General features: G+C 35.2%; 1 protein-coding gene across 4 annotated transcripts in view; it reads left to right on the top strand.

Moving 5' to 3' along the window:
• Positions 1-15,091, top strand: part of ATP2C1 (ATPase secretory pathway Ca2+ transporting 1) — a 108,719-nt gene that overhangs the window by 52,768 nt on the left and 40,860 nt on the right. For all 4 annotated transcript variants that reach the window (XM_024565793.4, XM_024565795.4, XM_024565794.4 and 1 more), the window contains 3 exons: positions 1,390-1,425; positions 4,983-5,044; positions 5,422-5,530. In XM_024565793.4, the coding sequence (XP_024421561.2) occupies positions 1,390-1,425; positions 4,983-5,044; positions 5,422-5,530 (207 nt within the window). The remainder of the gene's footprint in view (positions 1-1,389; positions 1,426-4,982; positions 5,045-5,421; positions 5,531-15,091) is intronic.

Here is a 15,091-nt window from a genome sequence, read left to right as displayed (position 1 = left end):
TACAACATCATTTGAAATCACCTTCCCCAGGTGATCTCAGTCTTCTCACTGTAGGTATTTGCATCAGTGGTACAAAAGCAACAGCGGGTAAAACAGAGCCTTGACTTGACCTAAGACAATGGCAACAAACCGTATTAGTACTTACGGTTTTCTTATTTCTCTTAGGAATGTTTTTGATAAAACAGTAGGAATTTTATTAAATCTTGACTCTGGACTACATACCTTTTTAGTATTCTGTGTAAATGGACAGTATGCATAAAGGACTTTTATGTATTGAAGTATAGTGGTTGTCTTGAGGAAGGGTAATTGTGGTGCGCTGAACCAGCCTTTCACTGGAAAGAATGCTAACAAAGTGGTTATTAAGACTACACCAAAAAGTACTTTTTTTTGAAAGTGAGTAAAATGAGCCTTTCACTTCAAGAAAAACAACTATCAAAATTTGTTGTCAGGGATAAAATTCAAGCTTTCAAGTGATAGAATTTTGCAAAATTTTTATGTTACTGTATGCTAGATAGCTTCCCAGTATTTAAGACTTTATTCTAATGAGATCAGTAGTGAGTTCAATTAATGTGATTTTTTTTTTTTACTATTACGAAATGTGTTAGCATTTGAAAGATTTGAATAACCCGATGAATCAATGTTTTGTAAATGACCAGAGCATGAGATTGCACAATTTTTAATACAACAAGATATGAAAAGTTCATTGATTAATTTTATATTCTACACTGCACAGTTAGCTACCTTTAAGTAGCTAACACTTATCTAATTTTGGTGTAGTAGCAAAAAAGACTGTCCACAATTATCTGAAAAGGCTTTAAAAGTATTCCTCTTTTTTCCAACAATATCTGTATGAGGCTGGATTTTCTTTATATACTTTGGCCCAATCAACATAGTACCATAGATTGAATGCAGAAGCAGATGTGAGAATACAGCTTTCTCTTAAGCATTAAAGATAGAAAAGTTGAAAATTTCCACTTTTCTCACAGTTTTTATTTTTGAGGGGGAATATATTTTTCATTAAAAATGTTATGTGTTAACATGTAATGGGTTTATTACTTTTAGATGAATTAATAAGTAGAAATTAAAAGTAATTGAAAAAGTACTTAATATGCCAAATATCAATAGATATTACCTACATAAACAAAAGCTAGTCCTCAGTCCTTTAGAGCATTAAGGGATCCTGAGATCAAAAAGCTTGAGAAGCTGTCTTGGGGGGGCAATGTTTTCCCCACAGAGCCTGGCAACGTGGCGATTAGTTTCCCAGGTGATCTTGGTACTTGGTGTCACATGTCTTGGTACAGATAGAGGTGGAAAAATAAAATACAATTAACAGTCATTTCTGAAGTTATAATGTGTGATTTAAAAGGATTTTTGTTTTGTTTTGTTTAGGCAATACTTATCGTTGTTACAGTTGCCTTTGTTCAGGTGAGTAGGTAGCTTATTTTGCCAAAATGAAAATGATGTTTTAGTTAATTGCTAAAAAAAACTGAGGTAACTTATGGCAGAATCTGTAGTTACTAGGGGATGGTAATGTTGGTCAGAACAATTTATTATTTATTTATGAGATAATTTCAGAAACAAACAGCTCTCCAGGAAAGTTTGTGGGACTAACTTGACTGCTTTGATTTAGGTAGTGGCATGAAGAAAATCTAATTTTTTATTTGATGGTGTTACAGATAACTGAAGAAGATAGAAACAGAAAGCATAGTAATATATATATATAGGATTTAAAAAATTTTTTCCAATTAAAAAATTCAGCCAGGGTTTAAATTCCTCTTTCTTCCATAGACAGGATGTTCTAATCTCGATCAAACTCCTTACATAGTGTAGACATTGAAACAGTGAAATAACCATGTGAGAAGGAACTCCTTTTAAAAGTTAATTTGAATAATGTGGAGGTAATGTCAGGATTTTTATTGACTATTATAGACATGAATAAAAACATAGGCTTAGTTTTATGTTTAATTTAAATATGATACCTTCCGAGAACAATGTTAACAAGTTTCATTTTATTAACTAAATGTTCTAAAGCATGGTTAATAAGAATATAAGCAAGGATTATTTTAGTTGGGAGAAAAATGTATATATATATGATCCTGAAGTTGTTTTGAGTCTGAAGACTCTGTTTTAAGTGATTGTGGTTGTTTTCACATGACTTATTCCTTGGGTATTTACTGTCATCCTATAGTAATATCTAATTTAGTAAGTTTATTAGCTTTATAGAAACGCAGAGTAGAAAAACCAGTTAGACTCAGATTGTCTATAGCCAGTTTGTGAGCATCAGTACTGTCGGGGATCCTGTTTCTAGGGAATCTTCTTGCTTAAAATGGACAAAAGTTGCCCTAGGGCTGGTGGACCTCTTCAGGCCAGCAGAGTTCGATCAGACTATAGGGCATCATTCAAGGCAGCTGTTCATTCAGCCATGTGGGCGATAAGACCCACTGGATCAGTAACTTTTGTATTTTTAATAATGCTCTAGATATGTGGAGGGACTTTCTTCATTAAGGATTCTTAAAACATTATCACTGTGTATGGACTACCTTAGTAGCTTGTTGTTTTGGTAAATAGAGAGCTCCTACCGTCAAAATAAACCAAATAAACATAAAATTGCTATTAAAAATTTATTTATTTTTAGAGACTGGGGAAGGGAGGGAGAAAAAGAGGGAGAGAAACCCATTGTGTGGTTGCCTCTTGCACACACCTACTGGGGACCTGGCCCGCAGCCCAGGCATGTTCCCCAACCAGGAATCGAACTGGCGACCCTTTGGTTCCCAGGCTGGTATTCAATCTACTGAGCCACACCAGCCAGGGCTAAAATTGCAATTTTAACATAGTTGATGTGGAATTTTACAAAAGATAGTGTGTTATTCACTTTAAATGCAGCGGCTGAAACAATCTAAATATCTTTATGATAGGTCAGTTGATGGAAAACTGAAAGAATCAAAACATTTATGAAGACTCCAGTTTCAGATTGATAGATCTAGTTTCTTGTATAGATGTGAGTCTTTTCTGCAAGGTACCTGTGAAACCAACAAAAATTCTATAAATAGCAACTAAAAACACTTTCTAAAAAAGATCCTATGTATTGTCACTTGAGCTTATCATAGTGCTTTGTCAAAAAACTATAAAAAATATCAGAAATTCGTAATGCTTTATCATTATTTAGTATTTGTGGTTTTACCTGTGTTTTAGGAGGGAAGTACTTTTTATATTTACTTTACATTTATATCTGTCCTTTTTTCCCTATTTCTTTTTAATTTAATTCCCCATCCCATTATGTACCCTCATAGCCATAAAATAGCTAATTGTTTTATAGTCATATATTGATGCTACCTTACAATAAATTAAAAATGGTAACTTTTAGGCATTCTATTACAGATGGCTATCAGGTTTTTGGTGGTGCGTTATGTTAAATGGTCATTTTGATAATGGAGGTATCTTTGTGGTTTTAGGGAGTAAAGGCTAAGAAATCTGAAGAGGGAGGTAAAGATTGGGTAGCTTTTATGTCATTTATTTCTAGGATCTAAGATTGGTGAGTGTTTTCTAGCCTTTTGTGGAATTTTTAGGTAACACTTCCAAATTCCTTAATATCCTTGGGGAGGGAGGGATGTCTTGTCATTTTTATATTTATAGATTCATCTCACTGTTACATTTACCTGTTGCCCAGGTGAAGACTGATTTAGTTCTAAGTTATTCTTATACAACTTTGCATTTTTTATTTGAAGAAGTTTGTGATGGTGTGAAATTCTGATTAGTATGAATTCTGAAATTCAAAACACTCCCAACCTTTCACTCCCACTACTCCTTCTCCCTTTTTCACCTGAGATGAAAAGATTGACCCTGACTGGTGTGGCTCAGTTGGTTGGATGTTGTCTCACAAAATGAAAGGTCACTGGTTCAATTCCCCATCAGGGCACATGCCTGGATTCCGTCCCCTGTTGGGGTACATAATAGGAGGCAGTCAATTGATGTTTCTCTCCCTTGCTTTCTCCCTTCCTTCCCTTCTCTCTCTAAAAATAAAAAAAACCCTAAAATCTTTTTTAAAAAATCCAAGATTGGTGTGTGTAGTGCAGACATGAGACAGAAATACCAGTGTTGTTGTATGAAGCAAGATTGCCTGTGGAAATATGTACTAAATAGTACCACAGTAGGGGCTTCTGCGAATTTCCGCTTGTGCATAATTCAGGGTGATACGAAAGGTGTCCATCAAAGTAGGACAAACTGCATCTGACTCCCTGCTTAAGGTATGCGCTTTTCAAGCAAACTTACTCCATGAACCTTTTCAGTTAGCAAGGATCTAAATCCTCAAATCAGATGTTGCTTGCAGTTAAATGTCTTTGATCTCTTTGATCATTAAACACTAGAAGAAAAATTAATTATAAGCCTCAATGAACTTAATTTATAATAACTGAAAATTATATACTCTTTGGACGTACTAATCAGTTTTCATTTTCTGATAAATAACTTGACCTTAGGTTTGCACACTGAATATTAAAATATAAAATTGGGACTATTTAATAAACAAAATTGTTTGGTCACTGTAACATTTAATAAGGGGTGAGCTTTTATATGCAGAATGTAATTACACATAAATGAAAAGGTAAGAATTAGGAAATTAAAAAAAAAAGATTTTGTTTACTTATTTTTTAGAGAGGGGAAGGGAGGGAGAAAAAGAGGGAGAGAAACATCAACGTGTGAGAGACATGGATCAGTGGCCTCTTGCGAGCCTCCCAACTGGGGACCTGGCCTGCAACCCAGGCGTGTGCCCTGACTGGGAATTAAATGGGAGACCTTTCAGTTTGCGGATGAACCCCAACCCACTGAGCCACACTGGTCAGATCTAGAATTGGGAAATTTTAAAATAATGATTGAGATCAGTATTTAATTAAATTTAATATGTAGTATATTCTTAGGAACATACATATTTACATTTCTTTATAAATGTTGATTTTAATATTTTGTTCTGCTTTTTTTTTACATAGGAATATCGTTCAGAAAAGTCTCTTGAAGAACTGAATAAACTCATGCCACCAGAATGCCATTGGTATGTCCCTGTCTCTGATAGGGGTGTCTGCTGAACGTACGAGTGGGATGATACATGGTGACCTCACGCTTGTTAGGCGGAAGGTGAAAGTCATTAATCCGACACGAAATGGCTTCATCCCTGTTCGATGTAGCAAGTTGTGCCACTAATACTTTAAAGTTCTGGTATTGATACTGTTAAGACATGGATTTGTTCAACAGATGTGTGTGTGTGTGTGTGTGTGTGTACAACCACGTCCTAAGCACTGCTGTGGGGCAGTGCTGCACAAACAGGCCAGGTGATTATTTTTCCTGAGGCACAGCCACTAGGAATCATTGTTTTAAATAGTGGCGTGGCTTTCCTTTTTGAGCCACGGTTGTTTCTGTTTCATGTCACAGTGTGCGTGAAGGAAAATTGGAACATACACTTGCACGAGACTTGGTTCCAGGTGATACAGTTTGCCTTTCCGTCGGGGACAGAGTTCCTGCTGACTTGCGCTTGTTTGAGGTAAGTGTGTTGTCTTAGTCTGATGTGCTGCTCCAAAATGCCACAGACTGCATCGCTTACCATCAGTTTCTCACAGTTCTGGAAGCTGGAAAGTTCAAGATTAAGGTGCCAGCATGGTCGAATTCTATTGAGGGCCCTCTTCCTCATTCATAGCTGATGCCTTCTCACTGATGGAAGCAGCTAAGGAACTCTGTGGGTCTCTTTTATGAGAACGCTAATCTCATTCACGAGGGTACCACCCTTATGACTGTTAAGACTAAGGCTAAGTACCTCTGGAAGATCTCACTTCCTTTTTTTTTTTTTAAGATTTTATTTATTTATTTTTGGAGAGAGGGGAAGGGAGGGAGAAAGAGGAGGGAAATGCCAATGTGTGGTTGCCTTTCATGTACCCCCAAGTAGGGACCTGGCCCACAATCCAGGCGTGTGCCATGACTGGGAATTGAACTGGTGACCCTTTAGTTCACAGGCCGGCACTCAATCCACTGAGCCACACCAGCCAGGGTGATCTCTCTTCTAATACCTTCATCTTCAGGGTTAGGATTTCAGCATATGAATTGGGAGGGGGAGACACAGATACTTGGACCATAGATTTTATGATTTGTGAGAAGTGAATGTACTTGGATGGAGATTAAAGAATAGACAATTAGCAGTTTTAAGGATTAACACATAGCTGATTTGAACATTGGGTTTTCTGATTTATAAAGTGATGTACATAGAATTTTTATAATCAGTGAGTATACTATTTGTGTACACAAATCTCTCACCATAAAATTAGATAGAACTTGTTGAGTAAGAGAGTACTAAGAATGCAGTATAAAAATTTAGAAAAGGGAGTGGTTACTTCTGATTTGAGCAAAATCACTGAATACCTCAGAAATGTGGCTTTAACGGCAATAATTGAAGGGTGGGACTGGAGAGAGAGGGAGAAGACAAGGAAGGAATGTTATTCAGATCACTGTTATGTGTCCCACTATATAATACGGGGCTAGACTAGAGTATGTTCAGGATAGAGCATGTATGGTGGAATCAGATTCAGGAGGGTCTTGGATACAAAACTCCATTTCAGATTTCATTGGTTAAGAATTAGCTTTGAAGATCACAGGCAGCTGACAAGTGACATTACCATTAATGTGGCCACAGCATGTCAAATAGATTAAAGGGATGGAAAATGGAGTTGGGCAGCTAGTTTAAGAGACCCTCACAGCCCACTAACATACCAGTACCATCTATTATTGGAATTAATCAGCTGTTTCTTAACACCTATAGAGCTATCAGTCTGTGAAAACTTTCTATATCCCAGAATATGAGTGTTTTATACAGAGGTTATGGGAAGCCTGAAGAACCTTTTGAAGTATAATAACAACTTCATTTAACCTTGAAATAATGGTCTTTTTTACAAATACTTAAAATTTATCCTTAGATGTCAGACTAGGAATGTTATTAATTTTACTTTTTACCTTTTTTCTCCCCTTGGTATGTCTTTCTGTTGTATCTTTTCATCCATTTTTTCCCTCCCTTCTTCCACCTTAATATTTAGTTTATGACAAGACCTTGGATTGTTCTTCCTTAGATTTGATAGTGATTATCACTTAGTATAAATCATCTTCCCTTCCCTAGTTTAAATTCATGGAGCTTATGTCATCATTTACTCTGAAGTGCTTCTCTTCCAGTGCAGAAACAGACCTCCTCAGTGGGTGTTTCTCATTATTTGAACAATTTGAACAGTATAATGACATAGAAACTTAAAAGCTCCATTTGGGATGGTAAAGTGTTTTAGGGTTTCATTTAAATAAGGATTATTTGATCTGTGAATTAATTATCTCCAAGTTCATGTGCAAATGGGAGAAAACTTTTCAGGTTAATATGTATTTTATCCACTCAGCAACTATATATCAAAGATTTACTATAAATTCAGTAACAGGGAATTTTGACCTTTTAAAGTTTGATGCTAAAAATATTAAAGCATATGTTTTGTGCAGTAATGTATTAGTTCTGATTGTTTTTCCCTATGTGTTAACGTTTCAGACACTTCATCAGCACGTGTTTTGCTTGGCAGTGCTATTTGGATTTTTCCGCTTCTGCATATATAGTTGAACATCTTTGATTCCCTCTATCCCTTTTCTGCCCTATTTATTTTACCTACCACCTGGTACCACAAGCAGGCCCTCGCAACTACTTTTCCAGTAGATTGAGATAACTTTCCTAAAAGATGAGAGAAAATCTCCTGCTTCTAGATTTAGATATACTGACTTAAGACATAATAAGGCTTATAAAGTCGATTTCTCTACTATACACAGATTTTTTGGAATTAAATTGGCTTATTGGAGTGTTGTTTGCTGAATTTGGCTGAGGTGTGATCTTTGGACGATTTTGTAAGGCCAGCTGGTCATCTGATGTTCCTGCATGAAACAAACTACTAAGAATTAAAGGAAACAGAAAAGTCCTCAGTTAGTCTTGGGATAGTATTAATTCCTCACCAAGTATATAGTTCTCTTCTTGTGCACTTGACCCAAGGCCAGGGTTGCCACTTTAGCATTGTCATGTTGCAACTCTAGAGTTCCTGTCATTAATTTCAGTGGTTCAGATACTGACTGTAAATCTTGCCTGGGCCTTCAGTAGCATTTTGTTACCATATTCAGTGACTTGAATGCAGTATCTTTTCATAGGTTGTGGCTTAAGTCAGCGTAGGCTGCTGTAATAAAATAGCATACACTGGGTGGCTTAAACAACAGGCATTTATTTCCTGTAGTTCTGAGGCTGGGAAGTCCACAGTTAGGGACTGACAGAATTTGGTTTCTGGTGAGGACTTTCTTCCTGGCTTACAGCCTTCTTGCTGTGTCTTCACACAGCAGAGAGGGTGATCTCTCCCTTTTCTTGTAAGGCCACTCATTGCATTATGAGGGCCTCATCTAACCCTAATTACTTCCCAAGGCCTCTTCTCCAGTTACCTTCCCATTGGAGATTAGGACTTCAATATGAACTTTAGGGGGACACAGTTTATTTCATAACAGGCCAAGACTATCATTTGTAGACATTAAAAAAAAAAACTAATATTAGTAATTGAGGAATTCTGGGTTTTTTTTTTTTTTTTGGCCTGAGTCAGTTTTTCAAAGCCAGAGAATGTGCCCGTGTGTTGGTGGAAGTGATCTTAACAGTTTAGAAGTCTTAGAGTTGGGAGAATAAAACTTAGGGGAATTGAGCTATGAGCATGTTTCTCACTTTTTTCCCTAAGGGTTTTAAGTTTAATTTCTAACAGTACGTGAGAAGAGCACCCCTGGCCCATTAATTGGTGGTAGCCAGTGAGCTGGTCAGACAGTGACTTTAGATGATGAGGCAGAGTTACGGACTTTGCGTACCTGTATAGCACTACATTTTGCCTTTTTGGAAACAACATACTTTCTGTATTGTTCCGGGTAAAGTCTACATCAATATTTGAACAAAGAATTCTTTATAAGAGAAAACAATGTAAGAGTTAGAGGAAAAGAAGGTTTCTTTTGTCTGTAACTGAGTTGTAACTTTCTAAGCCCAAAATATCACTTGAAATGTAGCAAGATTTTCTTTCACTTGAAATTCTGAATGATTAATTCCATTGACATTTCTTTCTGTGGCTCATGTGCTTTGTGTTAGCCCATATCATTCTTTGAAACTGTCTTTCGTATCTAGACACGGGGTACAATTGCCTTCTTTTCTTAAAAAAATAATCTTACATGATTTTCTGAATGTAACAAACTTCTTTTAGATAACTACCACCTATGTGGCTGAGAGCCCCATATGGGGTGGGGAAAATGTAGGCTTATAATTGTGAGTACGTGAAACAGAGTTTATTCTTGTGTTATTATTTATCGATTATTTCCCATACAGACAACTGTAAACCTACTTTTGCCCCACCCTGCATTAATCATTGTAATGGCACTAGATTATCAGACCATTGAAGTCTGGGCAGAAAGATAACACTTCTAGGAGTTGAGTTCTACTAGGGCAACTCGGAAGTCTGAACTTAGAATAGTGAGCTCTCTTATCTCATGCATCTATCTGCTTTGTTATAGGACAGTAGTTTGACTGTCAGTACATTCTGGTGTCTTTAGGGTTGTTCCTTCCTGTTTCTTAGTTCCCTGGACAAGTAAAAGCCAAAGATAATGAGTTGAACGAGTACAGATCTACTTTGGCTACCTAGGAACTGAAGGAATTCAACTGCCCTGAGCCATCATGTCCTTTTCTGCAAGGCTCACATTCTTGCAAACTCCTATTAAAGAACCACTAGCAAGAAGCTTCCTCTAAGTGGGTTAACTCCATTAGTGGGGCAATGTCAGAGTATTATGTAACTAACCACTTACTTACAAAATACATTTTCCATTCACTCAGTGAAAAACTTAATGTTCTGGCAAACTTAGATTCTTATTTGGTTAATGTTTTTCAAAAAAAGACATTGACACAACATTGCTAGAATATAAGCATGTTGTGATATTTTAAATGTACTTATTTTGGTAATGAAGTTAATTAGACAAAATGTATTCTCTGTCTTCAGAATTCAGTCTGTGTTATGAAGTCATTTTAGCCATTAATAAATATTTGAGTACTGTGTATAGAACTTTAGGAGTAGCAAGTGAAAAAGAAAAAGACAGTTTGTACTCTTTCTACTGGGAGACACCAACTTGCAAATAAATGTGATTCAAAGTATAAAATGTGTCTGCTTATGAAGTGAATTAATTGACCGTGTGAGTTTAACGGGTCACTGAATATTTTTAGGTTTCAGTTTTCTTAATGTGACAGAATTACCCTAGGGCAGTGCCTGCTAACTTATAATGTGCATAGAAATCATCTGGGTTTTATTTTTGGTAAGTCTGGGGTGGGGCTGAGATTTTGCATTTTTAACTAGTTCTTAGTTCATGCCAAAAGTACTAGTCCATCCACCACATATAAAAAGAATTTTTTAAAAAAAGCTTTATTGAAATAATCATTCCAAACACTTCCCACATTGCAAATGTACCATTCAGTGTTTTTCAGTATATACAGAGTTGCGTACCCATCACCACAGTCTAACTGTAGAACGTTCTCATCACTCCTAAAAGAAAATCCCTGCCTTTTAGCAGTCTTTCATGTCTGGCTTATTTCAGTTAATATGTTTTTAAGGTTCATTCATGTTGTAGCATGTATCAGTATTTATTGCTTTTTATTTCCAAGCAGTATTCCATTGTATAGATATGCCACACAATTATAAATTCATTTATATTTAAAGTCATTATTGATAGTGAAGGACTTTTTTCTGCCATTTTGTTGTTTTTTATGTGTTACATTTTTATGCTCACTTCTTCCACTTTTCCTCTTTTTTGAGTTTTTTTTTAAAGTGTACTTTGATTACCTACTCATTTCCTTTATCTGTATATGCTTTACTTATTTTCCTAGTGGTTATGATGGGGATTACAGGTAACATCCTAAATTTAGAACAGTGCATTTTGAGTTGATACTAGCATTACTTCAATAGCATACAGAAACTTGGCTCCTAGTGTACAGGGTGACACTCCAGCCACGTCACCAGCCAGGGTAGTAGCTTTAAGTTTTTGGTTTGAGAGTTGATTCTGTCAGTTTTTGCCAGTTTCTGATTGTTTTAGTGGAAGGACCAATTCTTTGAGTGCTCTACTCCACTATTTTCTTCGACGTTTTTCCTGAGTTGTAAGTTTTATATTGACTTCAGCATACTCTTTTGGTGGGTAAGTTTGATAAATTGATTTAGAGTATGTTGCCCCCCCTTACTGTGATTTATCACTGAAACTTTGCTTTTAAAAGTTTCTGAATTATTAAACTTATATACGGACTTGTAAAAAAGAAAACTTACAAACAACTTAGAAAGTAGAGATTTTAAATTCCCTGTTGAAAGAAATTGAGTAGAATGTTGAAGGTGTATGGTATATTTGTGGAACTTAGGAACGTTCTTGTTCACTAAAACTGTTTGATACAATCACGTGCACTTGATGGATATTACGGTAACAGTATTGCCGTTACACAGTCCAGACAGCCATTCCAATCTTCGAGCACTTCGCCTGTGTGTTCTCTTACACAGTACGATCTTGAGCTGTACTTAGTGTTATGTTGTCTAATTTTTATATATCAGTGGTTAGAAGCACCGTGAGCTGAGAAATGCTATTCTTGTTTAAAATGCTGAAGAAAAAGAACTTTTTCTCACTAAGTCACTTGAATTTAAAGACAATATGGGAGGGGTAGAAGTAAGACTTAATTAGTGTCTTTGTTTTAAGAGTCTCATTTCATGTTGGTAGGAAAGGACTGTTACAAAAATAAATCCAGTTTTGAAATTTGGTTTCTTTTAATAGTCTTAGTGAAATATCTTAGAAATCACTGATAACTGAGTTCCAGCCTTTGAATTACTGGTGACTTGATTAAGTTGAATCTATGTACTTAAGTCAGAAATTTAGTAATTTATGCAAGCATTTATCATGGGATGAAATTTCATTTCATGTAGCCCCTTCAGTAATTTGTAGCCTTTGGTTGACTTTGATTGTTAATAAGCTAGAGCTTATGAATAATTTTTAATTACCTTTTTGTTCACTTAAATAAATAATCTGAGGAATCTTATTTTTGAGGGCAGATGTAAGAAATTTTATCATAATCAGGCAACTGCACATAAATATTTTGGAAGGTTTTCTGGGGAAATTTTTTCTGATTTATTTTTAATTCTAGAATAGAGAGGTGATTGACTTGCAGTGTACAGTATACCAAGATGTTCTTTAGTTTGAGAACTTATGTGTAGCTGTGAATTGTTCCATGTTAACAACAGTTAAAATCAGTCACTTTTGTTTTTTAGGAAATGTTTGTGACTTTGACATTTACTTTCTACCTGCTTTTTATAGGAATCATCCTCTGAATTGTTTTCAACCGCTTTTATTCTGTGTAGGTATTAAATATTCAGATTGTGGATTATATATACATCTAGATTCTTACTTATTTTCTGATTTTTAAACTGCATTGTATTGGGTTGGCCAAAAAGTTCATTTAGTTTTTTCCTTAAAATAAAAGATACATTTTTCATTTTCACCAATAACTAGTGATTTGGATATTTTGAGTATGTCAGCTAACTCCTGCGTGGTATAACCTTGATTGTTCTCAATTTATGTCTCAATTTGATCTCTGTCAACTTCAACTGATTTACCAGACGGTGGAGTATTGTCCAGTGAGAAATCTCCAGCATGAAACCTTGCACACCACTTTTGACACATTTGATCAGTTACAGCACCTTCTCCATACACTGCACAAATCTTTTTTTGCATTTCAGTCATGTATTTACCTTTCTTGAAATTATAAAACATAATATGCTGAAAATGTTCTGTATTTTCTTCCATCTTCAATATTAAAATGGCTACACAGAAGTTCGCCAGTTTTGATTGTTTTTTAAATGCATGCTGATATGACAGCTGTTACAATGCAATCCAACAAAATTGTTTCTAATGAAGACAGCTAAACAATACCACGGCCATCTTACAGAAAAAACCAAATGCACTTTTTGGCCAACTCGGTATCCTATTCACACAAGAGTGCTTGAGGAATAATGAAGAGAAAGTGAAACATTATCAGTTTTCCTATTCATTAACAGCTCTTCTGAAGATTTAATGTTTAAACTTTTGGCTGGAAGGCATGAAGCTTGCAGGTTCTTTGATTTAATTTTATCCTACCTTTCTCTCATGAATGCAGTGAATAAATGACTGTAATATCTTCTCAGATTAATTAAATTGTGAGCTTGTTAAACTGTAATAGGCTGTCTGATTTATTAAATACTACTCTTTGAAATGTATTCCTTTCCCTCACTTCCTCAAAACTGCTTCCTATGAAAACTCTTGCAATCAGCATAAGAGAGTAACTTGTAACTTAGAATAATCTTCTTGTTCAACAGGCAGTTGAGATCTATGCAGTTTGCTACATTGATTGTATGATTTAGACAAATTGTTTTGATAATATGTTCTTGATGATTTGAGTTTTATGAATTTATAATTGTATAGAAAAAAGATAAGGGTCCAAAGCCTGTTTTTCCTCCCCATCAATTTGTACACTATACAAGACTTACTGCTTTTTTGCTAAAAATATACCTTTTTTCTGCAGAAAAACCTGACCTGAACAAAAATTCTTACTCTCTTAAATGGTTCTTTCACTGCAGGCTTCCACTGGTGAGCTGGGTGACTGACAGCCAGTGAAGGCATGCATTTCCTCTTTTTAACAAGTCAGGTTATTTGTATATTCCTTGTCCCTTTAGACAACCACCTGATGTTAGTATTTATTCATATTTAAGATTTACATTTAAAGTAGAAAGTCTTCATTGGGAAAGTATAAATTTCACCTTTCTCAGAGAAGGAGTTCTGTAGATGTATACAAGTTTTTTTGCTTTTAAATACTAGCAGGTCTCTTTTCTAATTAGAAGCTCAGAATATTAACATGCAGTTCTGATTTTTATAAAAAGCATTAAAGAAGAGATTGCTAAATAAAATAAGCTTTGTTGACTTTTGTAATTGACAAAAATACATTTTTGCTTAACTACTGCTCTTACAAGTAGTTATAAAACTGGGGAGGAGAAATAATTTGCAAATCGATCTGCTAAGTAATTGAGATGAACTGGACTTAATTTGTCAACATTTGAGTTTCATCTCCATAGCTTAGTATCTATATGATGTTGAGTTACTTAACCTTTTAAAGTGTCTGTAAAATAGGGATAGTAATATTACTTGCCTTATTGGAGTTCTTAGTAGCTAAGTAATTGTTAGTAGATTACTTAGCATAGGTATGTAGCACAGTACCTACCAGGTAGTAAGCAGTGAGTCATCAGATGATTGTTTTTAATATTAGAATCATCTTTTAAGAAAGACCTAACCTTTTTCCTTATTTTGGTAATAAATGTATCGGTGTGTAAAGTTATACAGTCCTAAGATTAATTTGGAAAGAGAAGTCAAATAAATATGTAAAGAAAAATTCCATTGCCTTCGAACCCGGCAGCTGTTTTTCTTTTTAGTCTGTAGTTGTGTTGAAGTAATGAACCCAAGTGTACCTGCTCATCTTTGCATACCTAATTATATAAAATGGGAAGCCTTTTAAAGAGTAAAGGACTATTGATTTGTGTTTTAAGGTATACTTTTTATGAGCCTGTTTTAATATAAAATCCATCACATTCACATGGCACTAAAAAGACAATGTTAGTACAGTTTGCTCTCTTTGGAGTTGTACAATTTATTTTCATTGTGAACATTTAAAAATTTTATCATCTAATGTAAATTATTAATTATATTTCAAAGTTATATATCTACCTAGCACAAGAACACACCAGTCACGTTCCTACCACCATGTTCTCTGCTTCGTTTGTCTAGAATCCTTTTTTTCTTAAATATGGCCCATTCTTGGGCCTTAAGGTAAATGAGGCTCTGCAAAAGGGTTATATACTTTTGAGAGATGCTGTCTCTTCTACCTAGAATGTCACTCTTTATCCTGATCATGCTGTTTTCCCCCACTACCAGGCATTGTATTGTATGTTCTTGTTTGCTTATTTTTCAAGTCATTTTTCCCATTAGA

The sequence above is a fragment of the Desmodus rotundus genome, chromosome 8, assembly GCF_022682495.2.
Source record: "Desmodus rotundus isolate HL8 chromosome 8, HLdesRot8A.1, whole genome shotgun sequence".
NCBI classification, from domain to species: Eukaryota; Metazoa; Chordata; class Mammalia; order Chiroptera; family Phyllostomidae; genus Desmodus; species Desmodus rotundus.
The sequence above is the reverse complement of the archived record's forward strand: the minus strand, read 5'-3'. Positions and strand labels throughout refer to the sequence as shown.